The sequence below is a fragment of the Micromys minutus genome (genome assembly GCF_963924665.1).
Source record: "Micromys minutus genome assembly, chromosome: 7".
NCBI classification, from domain to species: domain Eukaryota; kingdom Metazoa; phylum Chordata; class Mammalia; order Rodentia; family Muridae; genus Micromys; species Micromys minutus.
In genome coordinates, this window is record NC_137976.1 from 49,681,978 (window position 1) to 49,694,521 (window position 12,544).

The window sequence follows — 12,544 nt, forward strand, 5'->3', positions numbered from 1 at the left end:
CTGACAGATTTCCCCGGTAATGAGTAAAAAGTGTCCTTCCTTATCTTTTTTGATAACTTTTGGTTGGAAATTTACTGTATTCGATATTAGAATAGCCACTCCAGCTTGCTTCTTGGAGCTGTTTGCTTGGAAGTTTTTTTCCCACCCTTTTACTCTGAGATAGTGTCTGTCTTTGTCTCTGAGATGAGTTTCCTGTATGCAGCAAAAGGGTGGATTTTGTTTATGTATCCAGTCTGATAGTCTATGTCTGTTTATTGGGGAGTTGAGACCATTTATGTTAATAGATATCAAGGAATAGTTGTTTCTGTTTCCTGCTATTATTGCTTTTTTGGGTTGAGTTGTGTCTGTGTTTTTTTCTTCTTTTAGTTTTCTTGTTTAGGAGTTTTCTTGTTCTTACTAGGCTGTATTTTCCCTCATTGTATTGGGTTTTCCACCTATAATTCGTTGTAGTGCTGGGTTTGTGGTCAGATATTGTGTGAATTTTGATTTGTTTTGAAATATCTTCGTCTCTCCATCGATGGTGATTGATAGTTTTGCTGGGTATAGCAGCTTGGGCTGGCACTTGTGCTCTCTTAAGGAGTGCATGATGTCTGTCCAGACTCTTCTAGCTTTCATAGTCTCTGTTGAGAAATCGGGTGTGAGTCTGATTGGTCTGCCTTTATATGTTACCTGACCTTTTTCCCTTACTGCTTTTAGTATTCTTTCTTTACTTTGGGCGCTTGATGCTTTTACTATTATGTGTCGGGAAATATTTCTTTTCTGGTCCAACCTATTTGGAGTTCTGAAGGCTTCTTTTATGCTCGTGGTCATCTCATTCTTGAGGGTAGGGAAGTTTTCTTCTATGATTTTGTTGAAGATATTTACTGTGCCCCTTAGTTGATACTCTTCTCCCTCTTCTATTCCTATTATCCTTAGGTTCGGTCTTCTCATTGTGTCTTGGATTTCCCGGACATTTTGGGTTAGGAGCTTTTTGTTTTTTGCATCTTCTCTGGCTGTTTTGTCTATGTTTGCAATGTTGTCTTCTGCCCCGAGATTCTCTCTTTGATCTCTTGTAATCTATTGGAAATGCTTGCTTCTGTGACTCCTGATTTCTTTTTTTGGTGTTCTGACTCTAGGGTTATCTCTTTTAGTGTTTTCTTTATTGTGTCAATCTCTGTTTTAATTTCCCTCTTCCATTCCTTTATTTCTTTGGTTCTGTTTTCCTCTAGTTCTTTGAGTTCTTTGAGTGTTTTTCTTGTTTCTTCTTTAAAAGCTTCTGAATCTTTTTGCTTTTCCTCCCTTTCTTGTTTAATTAACTCTATCAGCGTCTTGAGACATGATTTCAGGTCTGTGTCTTCTTTTTCTGGAGTGTTTGGAGTTCCGATGTTTGCTGTTATGGGAGAGCTGGGCTCTGGTGTTGCTAGATTGTCTTGGTTCCCTTGGGATATACTCTTTCTCTTTCCTCTTGCCATTTTGTTGTCAGTGATATGTTCTTACCTTTCCCTTGTATCTGATCTGTGTCCCTGGTTCTCCACTGGTTGAGGTGTCACATTGGTCAAGCCCTGTTTTATGCCTCAGAGTCGTCGGGTGTGAGCAGAAGTTCCAACGTTCTGTTTCTGTTTGCTGGATCAGGCACAGTTGCTCAGCCTCTATGAGCCGCCGTTCCGCCTGGCAGGTAGGCCAGGCTCACTCCTGGTTTCTTTGACTTCTAAGCATGTGGCCGTGAATGACTAACCACTCTAATGTACATAGTATTAATGTCACCAGGCCTTTATTGCTCTCTCGTGTAGCCACTGTTGTGACGTAGTGGTTTAATCCTATAAGCTTCAGTTCTAGGCTCCTTCAAGCAAGTCACTACAGAGACCCAATATTCAGACCTAGGAAACTAGAAAAGGTTTCTTTTACTTAAAGAAAACCAGCCCATGTAGTATGTACGGCCCCAGTTCCCAATCCTGGAACCGCAGAGTTAGAAAGGGAAAAGTAATACTGTACTTCCTTAAAACAAGAATCAGAATAACAGTAGGACCCAATAATGCTCGAGACCTGCACTCCTACTTAAACAGCAGGCAGGGAACATAACAGTGAGGACAACCTGCCAGCTTCTTGATCCGGTGATCACATATTCCTCTGCACGTACGAGACACACTCAGAAAGTGAAATGGTTGCGATTTCCTTTCTTCAAGAACTTACAGGACCCAGGAATGAAAGTCAAGGGTACGTGGAAGCTAAGACTTTACTAGGCAGCTCCCAACATGTACTGAGTGGCCAGGTCCCTGCACCTCAAGATGAACAAGTAAAGCATGATTAGCCTGTGCTAGGAAATCAATCCTTTCACCTTTCTTGAACCTGGGAACCTCCTGCCTCAGGCTCCTGAAAGAGGGAACAGTATATTTTTAAAAACATGAAGCAAAACAAAAACTCAAGCAAACAAACAAACAAAAAAAAATCTCACACATTTATAGAAACTTAATCCACTCAGTAGGGATTAAAAAGAAATTGAAGTGTCAAGGAAGGCAATGTGGAAGAGCAAGCTAATCCACCCTTGGCACCCCACAAGTTTCAACACGAAGAAGCACCCGTTACCGTCTTACTGGAGAAGCTGGGTAAGAGACTGGGTGAGAGGCTTCCAGGAACAGTACCCTCCCATACCCATATCCTCAGCCAACGGCAGACTTCTTTCCTGCTCTAACAACACAAAGCAAGTTTATCTTCTCTGAAATTTGAACTAGAAAATTTTAACCTCCAGGACAATTGTTCCAACTAGCCAAGAGGAGGCTCCCAAATCCAGCAGGGCAAGCAAAATGCTATGTGTTACAGCCCCAGAGTCTCTAGCCCTGCCCCTGAAGCAACCCCAGCACTCCTGCAAGCAAGCTTACACCCCTTCACCATTTCTATTCTCAGGGAACAGACTGAGACATTTTCCTGGGGAAAACAAAACACAGCAATTAGGGCCAAAAAAAAAAAAAAAAAAAAAAAAAAAGCATATTTGATCAGCTTTTTAAAAAGCTGCTAATTCTTTTATTGGTAAATTCTCTCTCCCCTTCCAACCTTTCTCCCTAAAATAAGTATCTCAACCCCTTATTTGAAGAAGGGTGTGCAGTTAGGGTTGTGTAGATATCTTAAAGCCAATTCTCTCAGAAAGCCAGTCTCTTAAAGTTAAGAACAGGTCTCTAACAACCCCAGGGTGAAACCCAGCATGTTTGAATTTTGAGTAGGGGATACCAGGTAATTGTGTCTGTCCTTCAGGTCACATAAGCCTCTAGGACTAGAGGGTGAGAAAAGACCCCCTTGGTGTAATTGCTTTGTGTGAGGCTCCTTTTCTATGCTTGAGTCAGAGACAGGGCAACCAGACACCAAGGAAGTATCTTTCACCTCCCCCTCCCCCCACACTCACCCCTGCGTGATTTGAGAAGTGGTTGGGGTTGTATCTGGAAAGCCAAGTTATCTCCATAATGAAAGAATTATTAACAAGCACAGGCTCAGGGGCTGGTCATGGGATCAGCACTCCACCTGGAAAGCCCTGTCGACTGGTCTCTTCTCATTCAGCACTGCCACAAGACAGGGCTAGCACCAGGGCCAGGCTCAGAGCTCTTCTTAGGGCAAGAAGGGGTGGGAAATGAGGCAGTACATCCCAGGCAGAAGATGAGGCTGCCCAAGTCTCTAAGTACAGTCCCTGCACATGCTCAGATCCAGCTCCAAGAGCCACTGCTAGAGCTCAGATGCTGCAGAGTACAATACTGATTTGTTTCCACTTGGCAAAGTAGGAAACTGAAGCTTGGAAAGTTGGGGAAACAGCACCGACAAACTAGTCTTGGCCCTGTACCCAGTGGATATCAGGAACTGCTGCAGCAGCCATAGTCTGGCTTGAGTCTTCCCAGGAGGTAGACAAAGGGTCCTTTGCCACTTCCCAGGGGAAGCAGTCCAGTGACATCTTTAAGACACCTCCACACATTCCCCACAATGCTCACACTCAGCTTACAAATCTCTCTGGTCATTTTTTGCAAGGTGATCCTGGGGGAAGCATGTAAATTGTGGAGAGAAAATAGTAGCCATTGGCCTTGAGCTGCAGTCCTAGTGGCAGCCACCAGGGTCAGTGATTTCCTGGTCTGGGGAGGGGCGGATGCATTGAATCACACTACTATAGAGTTTTTCAGTCGCTCCAGTTTAAAAGGCATGTTAACTTCGACTAGCTTTTAGATGCCTCATTCTCAAGTATGAAGCAAACAAACAAACAAAAACTTACATGTCACTACGCATTTAAATAAAAAGGCTTAACATTATTATTTAGACAAAATACCTAAATGAAAGGGAAAAAAGAGAATGGGGTGTGGGGAGTCCCTAGAAAAACTGAAGAAAATTTCCTGGGAAAGCCCATACAACAGTTAAGGGTAAGAATCCACAAAATAAGCATATGCCATGAGGTAGAATAAAACTAAGTAAGAAAAACTTTTTATAAAAAGAAGAGACCAACTGGCTAAGACTAAAAACAAAGGACTGAGGGTTCTAGAAGGAAAGTCTCAGAGGGTGAAAAAGGCAAAGGAGAGGTTGTGTGGTAATCTGACCATCTAGAAAACTGCACTCAGTTTTCACTGAACTTGAGGGCAAAGAATTAAAATAAGTACACCAACTAAAGAGACGGCCTACTGAGTGAGAGTCCCTGCTGTGTAAGCATGAAGACCTGAGTTCAAATCCCAGAACCCACGTAAGAAGCCAGGCCAGGTTACGCCTGCAGGTAGCCCCAGTGTTGTGGGGTGGGAACGGGCACATTGGGGAGCTCTGGAATGTGACTAAGGTGAGGAGTGAGCTAACCAATGGGTGTTCACCCACGAGTGCAGAGACAGCACAAACTGGACCCAATGGGTTACTAGAAAAAACAGTGTTGATGTTGGGGGAGGGGTGGAAGGGGAGGAGTTGGGAAGGAGTAGAGGGTGAATATGATCAAAATATTGTATACTGAATGAAATTCTCAAATAATTAATAAAATGTACTATATTTTTAAAAGATGGAGAATGGTAAAGGAAGACATCCATGTCCTCCTGTGGCCTTCACATTGGTGTAGGACACACACATGCACGCACTAGCACACACACACACACACATAAAATTATATAAGTTTAAAAAGAATACAGAAAACTAATAAATAAAAAACTAAATATAAAGAAAATAGTTGAGAATGGTTATCTATAAAAGCTGTATTAAGGCTAGAAAGTGGGAAGAATGTTAATGTTTATTGTTTTGATATCATTTACTATTTACACATTTTTATTTTATATAGATCATTTAATTAAAGTTAGTTTAAAAGTTACTACAAGTTCTTATGTGCCGCTGTCAAAGAACCTATATAGCCATTAAAGAGTGGAGATCATACGAGACTGATCTGAACCAAGCGTTCAGTGTGTGCAACTAGTGAGAGTGAGGAAGCCATTTCCAAACTGGAGCCAACACATGCCTGTAAGATGTCTGCACAGATGTGCAACACTTTATCAAATAACCTGAAAGTGGGATATCAGTTTTCTTCTAGTTTTTCATGGTTCCATATAATCTGAATCATTTGTTTTGTGCTTAATGATCCTGTTTTATCTTTGCTATTTTAAAAAAAAACAAAATTGCCTTCATTAGGGAAAAGTATCACACATTAAGCTAAGCTCTACAAATACTAATTGGAGTTGACAATCAATGGAGAGTCCAGATGTAGTGACACACACTTGTGAGGATGCTGAGGCAGGAGAGTAATGAAGATGAAGCATGTATAGAGAGCATGAGGAACAAGTTAACAATCTTAGAAGACTCGAGGTAAGAATTTTAAAAGATAAAGAACATTAATGATTGGGAAGCAATGTTAGGAAATGTAGTAGCTCCTCTAAGTAAAATTCTTTAGAGAGGCCCGACAGTCTGGCAATCGCATGGTATATTTGACACATAGAAAACTGTGCTAGGAGATTATTAGAAATACAAGAAAAATTAAAGTATATAGAGAAATGAAACAAATGAAAAACAAGGCTATTAACCTGAATAACAACCCCCCCCAAATAAATGGCAGGAAACAAAAATAATCATCCTAAAAACCAAATATAATTGAAGAATTGAGAGCACAGTCTGTTAACAAGCAGCAGAAAGAAATACGGTAGACACCTACATGTTCTGGGGGTGAGGGGGAGAGGACACAGAACACTGGACTGTTTCAGATCAGGGGAAGGGAGGGAGCACCTACCTGTTTCAGAGCAGGAGGAGGAAGGAGCACCTACCTGTTTCAGAGCAAGGGGGAGGAGGGAGTACCTACTGTTTCAGAGCAGGAGGAGGAAGGAGCACCTACCTGTTTCAGAGCAAGGGGGAGGAGGGAGTACCTACTGTTTCAGAGTAGGGGGAGGAAGGTGCACCTACCTGCTTCAAAGCAGGGGGGAGGAGGGAGCACCTACCTGTTTCAGAGTAGGGGGAGGGAGGAGCATCTACCTGTTTCAGAGCAGGGGGAGGAGGGAGTACCTACTGTTTCAGAGTAGGGGGAGGGAGGAGCACCTACCTGTTTCAGAGCAGGGGGAGGAAGAAGCACCTACCTGTTTCAGAGCAGGGGGAGGAAGGAGCACCTACCTGTTTCAGAGCAGGGGGAGGAGGGAGCACCTACTGTTTCAGAGCAGGGGGGAGGAGGGAGCACCTACCTGTTTCAGAGCAGGGGGGAGGAGGGAGTACCTACTGTTTCAGAGCAGGGGGGAGAAGGGAGCACCTACCTGTTTCAAAGCAGGGGAACATGGGATCAATTCTCCTATTCTGTTTATCCCAGCATTGATTTTCTTCTTTCTGTGCCTCTCCACTAGAAAGAGGAAAAACACATTATAAACCCTTACACTACTTGGCCAAACTGTTCAATTCACCTGGGCAAAGGAATTGTCAGTAAAGAAATCACATGTGGAAGAGGCTGGGGGGGGGGGTGGTCTATAGCTCAGTGGCAGAGCACCTGCCTAGTATGGACACAGGAAAGTCAATAATCATTATTTACCATTGTAGCTAAGGTTGTACATAAGGTTTTAAAAATGCAGTATTTTACGTCAAATGTTATGAAAATAAATGTATGTATCACTTTTATAAGCAGTGTAAGGAAAGTAATAAATAATAACTACATTAAAACAATAAAAAGGGGAACTGGAAAGACAGCTTAGTGGCTTAGAACATTGGCTGCTCTTCCAGAGGACCAGGGTTTGCTTCCTTGCCCCTACATGGCAACTCACAACCACCTGACACTTCAGTCCAAGGGGATTCAACAACCTCTTCTAGCCTCCCAGGGCACTCAGCACACAGAGTACACATTAAAAAATTATAAAAAGGAACTGTTAACAATGCATTATTATTAGGCAATCTTTCTATTGTAATCAAAAGTAGTAAAGATTTATTGATAAACAAATTTATTTTTTAAATTCATTGTTTACAAGTATTTATTCATTTGTGTGTGTGTGTCTATGTGTATATTTAGCACAGACATAGAAGGTCAGATGATGACTTGCTAAAATCAGTTCTTTCTTCCAACATGTCTGCTCCAGTTATCAAACTCAGGTTGCCCTGTGGGGTGGCAAACCACTTCACCCATTGAGCCATCCCAAAAGCACAATAACCAAATTTAAAGAAACCACTAATAAGTTACCAAAACGCTGCCTCTGTTTTAGCAAAAGTAACCTTTCTTTAAATTTTAAGAACCCTAAAATGACTACTGTACGGTGACTAGGCCTTTATGGAATAGAAGCAGCTATTGGTTACGTCTTAGATAGGAAATGCATTGGCTTGGTTTTATCTAATTTCTGGGAATATCCACTCTGGCCATCTTTTCTATCTAAGAAACAGGGAGTACCAGCTAGCTTTAACAATCAACTTAACACAGACTATGATTGTAGCTAGTCTTTGCTATTTTGTGAGTTCTTCTTTTACCTACTCTGTATCTTTCCCCTGCCCCCAGTTTCATCCCCTAACACTATATATGAGAGAAACAAGGATAGAGGGGAGAGAGGAATTAGGAAGATCCCTGAATCTAATTTCTTTCTTTTGTTTCTCCTTTGAGCATGACTATTAACAAACTGCAACCAACTTCCCTGAATGACCAAAAACCACTACCACTTATAGGGCTTTAGCATTTATAAACCCTCTGAAAAGTTCTCATAATTCCAAATGTTACACAATTGCAAAAAACTATCTGCAGCTAGCAAAACCATGCTTCTGCTAGAACACTAGGTAAATCATGGTCAGCTGCTGTGGACAGTTTGAAGCAGCCCCACATCCTTACACCTGGGACTAAATCCAAAGTACATTCTTATAATATTTCTGTATTTTTAAAGAAACCAAAATTCCGAAATTGTCACTACACAAGATCACCTAGGAAGAGAGAATTTTAATGAGAAATTATCTAGATCAGGTTGACTATAGATGTGATGTGACTAGCTGCTTGAGTCCCTGTCTTGAGTTTCCTTCAGTGATGAACAGCAGCTATAATTGTAAGCCAAAGAAATCTGTTCCTCCCCTATGTTGCTGTTGGTCAGGATATTTTATCATGGCAACAGAAATGAAAACTAGAATACAGGGCAACTGACCACTTGTTAATTAACTGCCAGAATGTTCCAGATTGACATGCTAAATGTAGGTTGATGTCAAGGTGATACATGATTGGACAATAGAGAGTGGGTGGGGACAGAGTTCTGTTAAGGAGAGAGGAGGAGTAAGCGAAGAGGCAGGAGGAGAAGGCAACATCTCTATATGCATCTCTATATGGATACGGTTGTTATAATTATTTCTAAGGGTTTCTATGGGTTGATTTATCTTATCTAGGTGGGCAGTTTATATCTTTGTCAATTGGTTGTAAGATTATTGTGTAGAGGGATTATAGATTGAGAATTTAACATATAAATCTGTTTGATAAGTTATTGATTGTGGAGTCATGTCTTTACCAGGGAGTAGAGGACAGTGTGTGAAAGCAACACACTAGGGTGGTTGTGGACCACCTGGAACAGAAGCCACCAGCGTGGGTGAAGAGGACTGTGCCTAAGTCAAAAGAAACTGGTATCTGTGAGTACTTAAGAGGTGGGGTGAAGCCGCTAAGATAAATACCCCGCAGTGCCATGTGGCCCTATAGAAGCTGGCACTAGTGCTGGATAAAAGGTTATCTACCATTTTATATTTACGTCAACAGCTAAAACTCTAAGAACAAGAAGAATACAAAAGAGTTCATTTTAAAAAGTCTCCATAAGATGCTAAAAGTAAAAACATGCCTCTTGAGCTGAAGAGATGACTGAGTGGTTAGGAGCATGTTTTGTTCTCCCAGATAACCTGATCCTGTTTCTAGCACACACATTAGGTGACTTACAACCAACACTAACTCCAGTTTCTAGGGAATCTAAATCTGTGGGCACCTGCATACACCACCAAACACACATAATTAAAAATAAAAATTTAACACACACATATAGTAATAAATTACTCTTGGCTATCTTTTAAAGTCTGCCTTTCTAATAACTGACTGTCAATCTTAATTTTCTAACAATAGTACTCATTGTTATCTGAGTGGATTTCAAAGGTAATAAACTCATTCCACCAGTGTTCAATGTATCTTTCTGGATAAACTCTCCCCAGAGATCCTTTTCTAATACATAGCCACAGATGTGTAGTAATAGAAACTAACTTTAATTTTTTTTGAGTGCAGAAAACAGTGTCTGACTCAAAATAAAACATCATATAATATGCCAAAGTGAAAATGGATACACAATTAATACTGTATACTCACTTGGCTGGCACTGGCCTGTAATTTAACATTAGAGATAAGATATTTATTTTATACATTTGTTTCTATGGTAGAAGTGTATATAACTTAATACTGTCCACATACACTAGGCATAGTGGCAAAAGCCTATACTGTCAGCCCTCAGGAGGCAGAGGCAGGTGGATCTCTGAGTTTCAGGCTAGCCAGGGCCACACAGACTGTCTCAGAAGGAAGCCTGCCACATGCAAACAGCCCACTGCTCATGCCTTCCTTTCTCTGCCCCTCTGGAACAGGAACAGACATAATGTTCATTCTCCTGGGTGAAACCCCTTCCAACACTGGCCCCCAAAATATTCTAATTTCATAACAAATCCAAAATAACTACAAATCAGGTGTTATGCAGTCAGCTCCATGAGGCTCTGGGAATATTTTGTCAGTTAAAAACAATAAAGTTGCCCTTTCTAAATGTAACAAATAATTCCATGTTTATAGCATAAAAACTCTTAGTCAACGGTGGCGTAAGTGATCCCAGCGGAGTCCAGGTCACTGCACGTACCTGCATTGTGTGTCTCTCGGTTCTTCTTTCTGAAACAAAGTACAAAGACAGGCAATAGGAAGGTAACAGAAAAGCATTTCTTTCTTCATAACCATAAAAAACCTTATAAAATTGTATTTATTGTATCAATAAGGAATTACTTAGTGGATATTATGGAATGCAAACTTTAATGCAGATTCTTTTGAATACATTTAGTAGATGTAATTTTAAAAAGTAGGAACAATTCTCTACTGATACCCAGAAATCATATGCTTAGAACAGAATCAATCGGCGAAAACCTTCGCTATTTGAAAATGTAATTTCATGGCAGACTGTTGGGAGGAGCTGCAGGCGGAGCAGTGCTGCTGCAGCTCTGCAATTGCTGCCAAGGCAAATGCGGTGGGACCAGCACTTACTGTGCCGACTGCATCGGAGCCATCTTTCCACATGTGTACTCAGGTTATCCAATGCTTACAGCTTTTAACATTTCGACTAAAGACATCGACTTTCCCTTCTTGCATAATTACCCATGCATTAGTTTTCACTATTAGGTATTTGGTAAGGAAAGAGAATATAATACTTTTAATGTTATTAAAAGCAGTGGCCAAATAATTCTAGGCAGACATTGCCTAATATGCCAGATACTCAGAAGAGGGGCTATAAGAAAATAAAAGCAATGCTATGTATATTATCATTAATGGGTTATAATGTTACAAATTAAATACAATCTAAGTGTTTTGGGAGCTACAAAAGGAATACAGTATGCCAGTGAAAATGTCCTTAGAAAGCAACATGTGACATAGATTTGATACAATGTTTTAACTACTGATGACCATTCTTACTTGTCAGGCTTCTCAGAAAATAAAGACAGGTAAATTTTAGCCAAGTGAATCTCTTTTAGTAAATCTATTTCTATCCACCCACAGCACTGGGAACTAGCTCTGCTCCTCACCTGCCTGTGTGACAGTATCTGGGGATGTGCATACACACCTGTGCTGCTTTTTCATAGGCGTCTCATGCTCTGTCATTTCTGGCATGGTGAGAGTGATAGAAATCTACAAAGGGATAAAAAGACAGATATACTCCAAGATATAACCATTCTAGAGTTTAGAGAAATCAAATGGCAATTCTATTTCAATACCAAAACAAAACAAAACCAACTAACCAACCAACCAAAACCCCCACAAAAACATACTTTACTGGGTGTTGTGGATAAAAAGAGGTCTAAGGAAATAAACTTGAGCTGGAAATTCTAACACTAGGAAGGCTGAGAGAGGAGGATCATGAGTTAGGCCAGCCTGGGTGGCATGGCAGGTGCCAGACCAGCTTGGGCGTCAGAGTAAGATGCTGCTGGCACAGCTGGCAAAGCACTTGACCGGTATGAACGAGAAGAACACACTGCCTGATCCCACTCCAGAGGCAAAGGACAAACACTATTCTAAGTAGCTGATGCAAACCACGGTTAGGCTTCCTTCAACTTCCAAGTGCCACAAGTCTCATATTACCCACAGAGACTCACTAAAATGTGGGTGTGAAAACATATGCAGACAATAGATTTTCCTTTCTTTATTCTTTGTCCTCTTGGCCCTTTCTCTTTTGATACAGTCTCATTATGTAGTCCAGGATGGCCTCAAATTTGTAATCCCCCTGCTTCAGCTTCCTGAATGTTGGGATTATGGGCATATACCACTACTTGGCTAGAAACCAATGTCCCGTAGAGAAATCTCCACATAAATGGGAACCTCCTGGAGGCAGAACATAAATACTTGATGTGCAGTAGTGCAGGGTCAGCAATGCTACTGGGGAGCTCCTTCTACTCCCTGAGTTTTCAGAGTTTGAAAGTGAAAATGTTCTCAGGAAACTGTGAACCTCCCAAGCCAGGGTACCAGGGAAAAGAATAAGTGCAACGCTCCCCCACCACCACCCCAGTTCTGGGAAGGACAGGAGTGATAAGTAGAGAGGGGTAAACGCAGAACGCTAACATCCAGTTGTACCTCTTCCTAGCCTGGGCACTCTTAGAACCTCAGTTCTACATAACTGGGCTGCTGTGAGGAGGAAATAACACCGTGGAGGCACAACACCTCAGTGCCTGGAAGCAATAAGAACCCAGGAAATGTTCTATTTCACAACGAGCCCCAGCCCTAGAAAGCAGGTCAGAAGGAGGGAAGGCAGACAAGAAGCTGACAGGAAATACTGATATGGCCTTGGAGAACATGAAGTCACAACTCATCTCCAGGGCTAGCAAGTTGGCTTAGGTGGTAAAAGTGTCTGCTACCAAGCCTGACAGTTTGAGTTCCATG

At 41.4% G+C, this 12,544-nt stretch overlaps 1 protein-coding gene across 1 annotated transcript in view; it reads right to left on the minus strand.

The window, feature by feature from the left end:
• USF3 (upstream transcription factor family member 3) overlaps positions 1 to 12,544 on the minus strand; it is a 58,104-nt gene that overhangs the window by 20,928 nt on the left and 24,632 nt on the right. The window contains exons 3-5 of the mRNA XM_080919380.1: positions 11,235 to 11,299; positions 10,266 to 10,294; positions 6,702 to 6,784 (exon numbers count right to left, since the gene is read on the minus strand). Coding sequence (XP_080775506.1) covers positions 6,702 to 6,784; positions 10,266 to 10,294; positions 11,235 to 11,281 — 159 coding nt within the window. The 5' untranslated portion in view covers positions 11,282 to 11,299. The remainder of the gene's footprint in view (positions 1 to 6,701; positions 6,785 to 10,265; positions 10,295 to 11,234; positions 11,300 to 12,544) is intronic.